The following is a 3,786-nucleotide window of genomic DNA, read 5'->3' as shown; positions in this document are numbered from 1 at the left end:
TATTGCTAGACTAATGATTATCACACCGTTCACGTACACAGATCGAAAATACAATTTTACAATTTCACAGTTATTATAACTGAAATCAGATTTTCTTAGAATATGTGCAACAATAATTAACCAAATTGCTACTACTATTGTGAGATAGAATTTATTACAAAAAAAATAATAATAATAATAATAATAACTGATAAGTAAGTTTCAGTTAATTTTTTTTTTTTTTTTTGGAAAAACAAGTTCAATTAATTTAATTCTAAAAAATGTCATTAGAATTCAGGGACATTAGTCTATTCAATACATAACGAGGAAAAGACCATATATGGTCCCATCTGATAACATCTTTTCTCTACACCTTCTTTTCGTGTTCTGAGTCGATTGGGTCATATTAAAACCGTTTGGACCACCAGCAAATTGACCTGCCTTTTGGCACTTTGCTTTAGAAAGCGTAAAAGCAGAAGTTAAAAGTTAGATCTATTGGATTCGGATTACACCCCCTAATAAATATTTGTTAGATTAAAATTTTGAACATTTTTTTTTAATATTTTATCTTTATTCTTATATCAAATTTTGTCACAATAAATGTTATTTACCATTTAATTTAAAATTTTTATTTTACATAGTATTTTTTTTTTAAAACTCATAGTGTTTTTTTAAAACAATAAAATTTAAACATTTAATAGATGACAATGTAATTAATATATGATTATTATCTTAAAATTTTGTAAAAATCTAATAATTAGATTTTCAAATATTAAAAAATTGAATGCTTAATAAAAAGTTATGTAATCCAATGAAAATATGTAATAAAAAATTATAGATTGATGTAACATTGAAAGAGTTACACTATGTATAACTAGACGGTCCATTTAAAAAAGACATCTACTATATTTGAGACAAATGGGATTGAAATCAGACTCCTACTACAGAAAAATCCCAAAAAAAAAAAAAAGTAAAAATAATAGAGAGGAGAAGATAAGCAGAACATGACGGTAAGGATGAGCAGGAGGAGGAAGCATGACATGTACAGTGGTATAGTTCAATGGAAGTAAGACATGAATGCCCCATTTGCCATTTGTACAAGATACAACATACCAGACGAAGAAAATCACTCTAAACTAAAGTGATCACTTGAAGCACTACCAAGCCAATGCCAGTAAAATATCAGATTAGACCTTAAGAGGGTTTTGGCCAATTCTTTTGAATTTCGAAGTAGTAACACACGTCCAAATAGCATTTTCCATCATCATCAACAAACTGAGACAAAATCAACAGAGCTAAATTAATGCAGAGTATTCTTTTTATTTGTTCTTAATTTTTAATTCTGAAATTAGTTTGTTTACTTTGATTACCTTGGTTCTTGCAGAATAAGTGCCTCTTGCAAAAATGCCAGAAGGGGTGGTTTCTTCTTCCATTTCACACGTATAAGGCTCCTGCTGAGGACTAAAAGTTCCCAACATTCTCTTTGAATTGTCCACTGTAAATGAATTTCATGACTAACATATGTAAGAGAATGGATGCAAAAGTTTTAGAGTGTCAAATGATGTGAATGGTAATTAATGAAAAACTTTGCTTGTATACCTTTCATACCGGTCTTCCACACAACGTTAGTGTATTTGAGGCCCAAGACAATATTGTTGGAGACGGTGAAGCTAAATTTGAGGCGGTACTGACTTCCTTCCTTGAGGGTGAAGAGAACCCTTTTAGAATTGTTACCAAATGGAATTGGCAAAATGAGATCTGGTCGCCCCGGGCATAGTATTGTGAGGCTTTGCATCTTCACTTCTGGTTCTTTACTCTCTGATTCAATAATAGAAAGCAGATATCTTAGTTTCAAAACATTTGAGAGCTGAAATGAGTCTGCAGAATGGCTAACAATTTAAGCTGCTTAGTAAAACATTTGGAAGAAAGAAATATGGCAGTTAACATGAGTAGCTTAGCCTGAACTTACTCTAAAATTTACCCAAAAGGCTAAAAGGAAAGCTGGTTTGTAATAATAAGAGTCTTAATTAATTTATGTTAACCCAAGACAGAGATATACCTCCGACAGCAGAGAGATCAACACTTCCAAGAAGTTTTTCCTTCCATTTCCTCAAACTTTCGTCATCCTTCAGAAGACAAAAAAATAAGAGCAATTAAACAACACACGCATTAAAAAAAAAAGACAAAAACCAAACTTAAAAAAGAAAAAAGGAAAATCATATATACTTTATCTTTTTCTAGCTGCTCCTTGAGAGAAAATTGAGGACCAAGGTCCAATTCCTTGTTAGATTTCAACTTTGCATCATCCTCTTCCTCTGGCTCATCATCATCTTCGTGATCATTTCCATGGCCATCATCACTATGTGGGAGCCGGCTTGGTTCACCACCAACCTTGTTGTTCTTGTTATTCCTGAGCTCTTCTTCTTCCATTTGAGGATTGAAGGTAACGTCCTTGGTTGCAGAAATAGCAGCTCCCACAGCAGCCGACATATTTTTTTTCCTCAAATAAACTTTCCCCAAAAGACAAAATGGGTAAGAGTTCGTGGTGAAGAAGAAGAACGGAGCTTTTGTTGAAAGTTGGTTTTTATCACTTCCAACTTTGTGCCAAATTTAGAGGGCCAAATAATACTAAAATTGGGTGCTTTTTTCTATATCCTTGGGAAGAGCTGGAGGTTGACAGGAATTATGGTTGACGTTGGATTTGAGAGAGAGAGAGAGAACCTTAAAGTAAAGAAAATTAAAAGCAGTTGGAATACATGGGGTTGATATTATAAAGTAGGAGAAAAGAAACCGCTAAAGTTGGAGCAGGTGCAGGTGAGTGATCTGTCAGGTTTTTCAATTTCCCGGTTCATCCAGCTTTTTCTTTGCCAATTCTTCCATGAGACATATAACTCGTACATTTATGAATTATATCACTTATCATACTACATGAGAACACAAGTAGTATTCGGTGAAAAGTAATTCAATTCCCACCAGATACGTGCTTTAGCTGTGGGCCTCTTGTGATTCCCTGTCTAATGACTTGTATGTGCATGTAGACTTTTTTTTTATTTTTTTACCTCTTGGTAAGTAATGTTTTTGACAAAGGTTGTGCAAAAGATCCTCTTCTTCCTCGTAAAGTATCAAAATAAAATTTAGCTATCACATTGTGATGCGATTGGAACGTGACATTTATACATCATATTCAGGTTATAAAAGTTCATAAATAGACTGTAAATAAAGGATAAACGGTAGAAGTGGATTTTAGTTATCTCAATTGGTTAAATTCCTTATCATCAAATAAGTGGCTTAGGTTTAAATCTTGTCTATATCAAAATCTAATTGGTGTCTTAGTTTGATAAAAAAGAGCATCTATCATAAAGCAAATGTCATATTTTCAAATCTATTGTGTGTGTTAAGTATGTTAGAATTGTTACAAAGTAACGCTGGGCACAAAATAATTTTCACATTTTTTACAATTGCTGACATAATATGTTGTGTTTGGAGTAACATCATTTTCACATGATTCTACTATTTACATCACTTTTATTATGTATCAATCATAACAGGCCACGTCAACAATATATTATGAAAAAAAAAAAATTTAAAAATATCTTGTGCCTATATTTATTGCATCCCATAAAAACAATTATACGTCTAGATCGATACACAAAAAATTTCTTAAGTGGTGGGTTATGATTTGTGTATAACAAAAGTAACGTCGGTAGCGACCTCCTGTGAAAGTGATATTGCAATTAAGGCTGTGTTTGGCAACATGTAAAATAATTTCCGATTGTAGAAAATATTTTACGAAAAGGAAAATATTTT

The 3,786-nt window shown here is 32.2% G+C and overlaps 1 protein-coding gene across 1 annotated transcript; it reads right to left on the bottom strand.

Moving 5' to 3' along the window:
• Positions 1-865: 865 nt before the first annotated feature.
• LOC115993837 (rho GDP-dissociation inhibitor 1-like) lies at positions 866-2,858 on the bottom strand. The gene is made up of 5 exons (XM_031117811.1): positions 2,206-2,858; positions 2,039-2,105; positions 1,579-1,797; positions 1,350-1,474; positions 866-1,254 (listed from the first exon to the last, which is right to left on the bottom strand). Exons 1-5 carry the CDS (start codon positions 2,467-2,469, stop codon positions 1,174-1,176), a joined length of 756 nt encoding a protein of 251 aa, XP_030973671.1. The 5' UTR covers positions 2,470-2,858; the 3' UTR covers positions 866-1,173.
• Between the last annotated feature and the right edge of the window lie 928 nt (positions 2,859-3,786).

This window comes from Quercus lobata, chromosome 6, assembly GCF_001633185.2.
Source record: "Quercus lobata isolate SW786 chromosome 6, ValleyOak3.0 Primary Assembly, whole genome shotgun sequence".
NCBI lineage: Eukaryota > Viridiplantae > Streptophyta > Magnoliopsida > Fagales > Fagaceae > Quercus > Quercus lobata.
The sequence above is the reverse complement of the archived record's forward strand: the minus strand, read 5'-3'. Positions and strand labels throughout refer to the sequence as shown.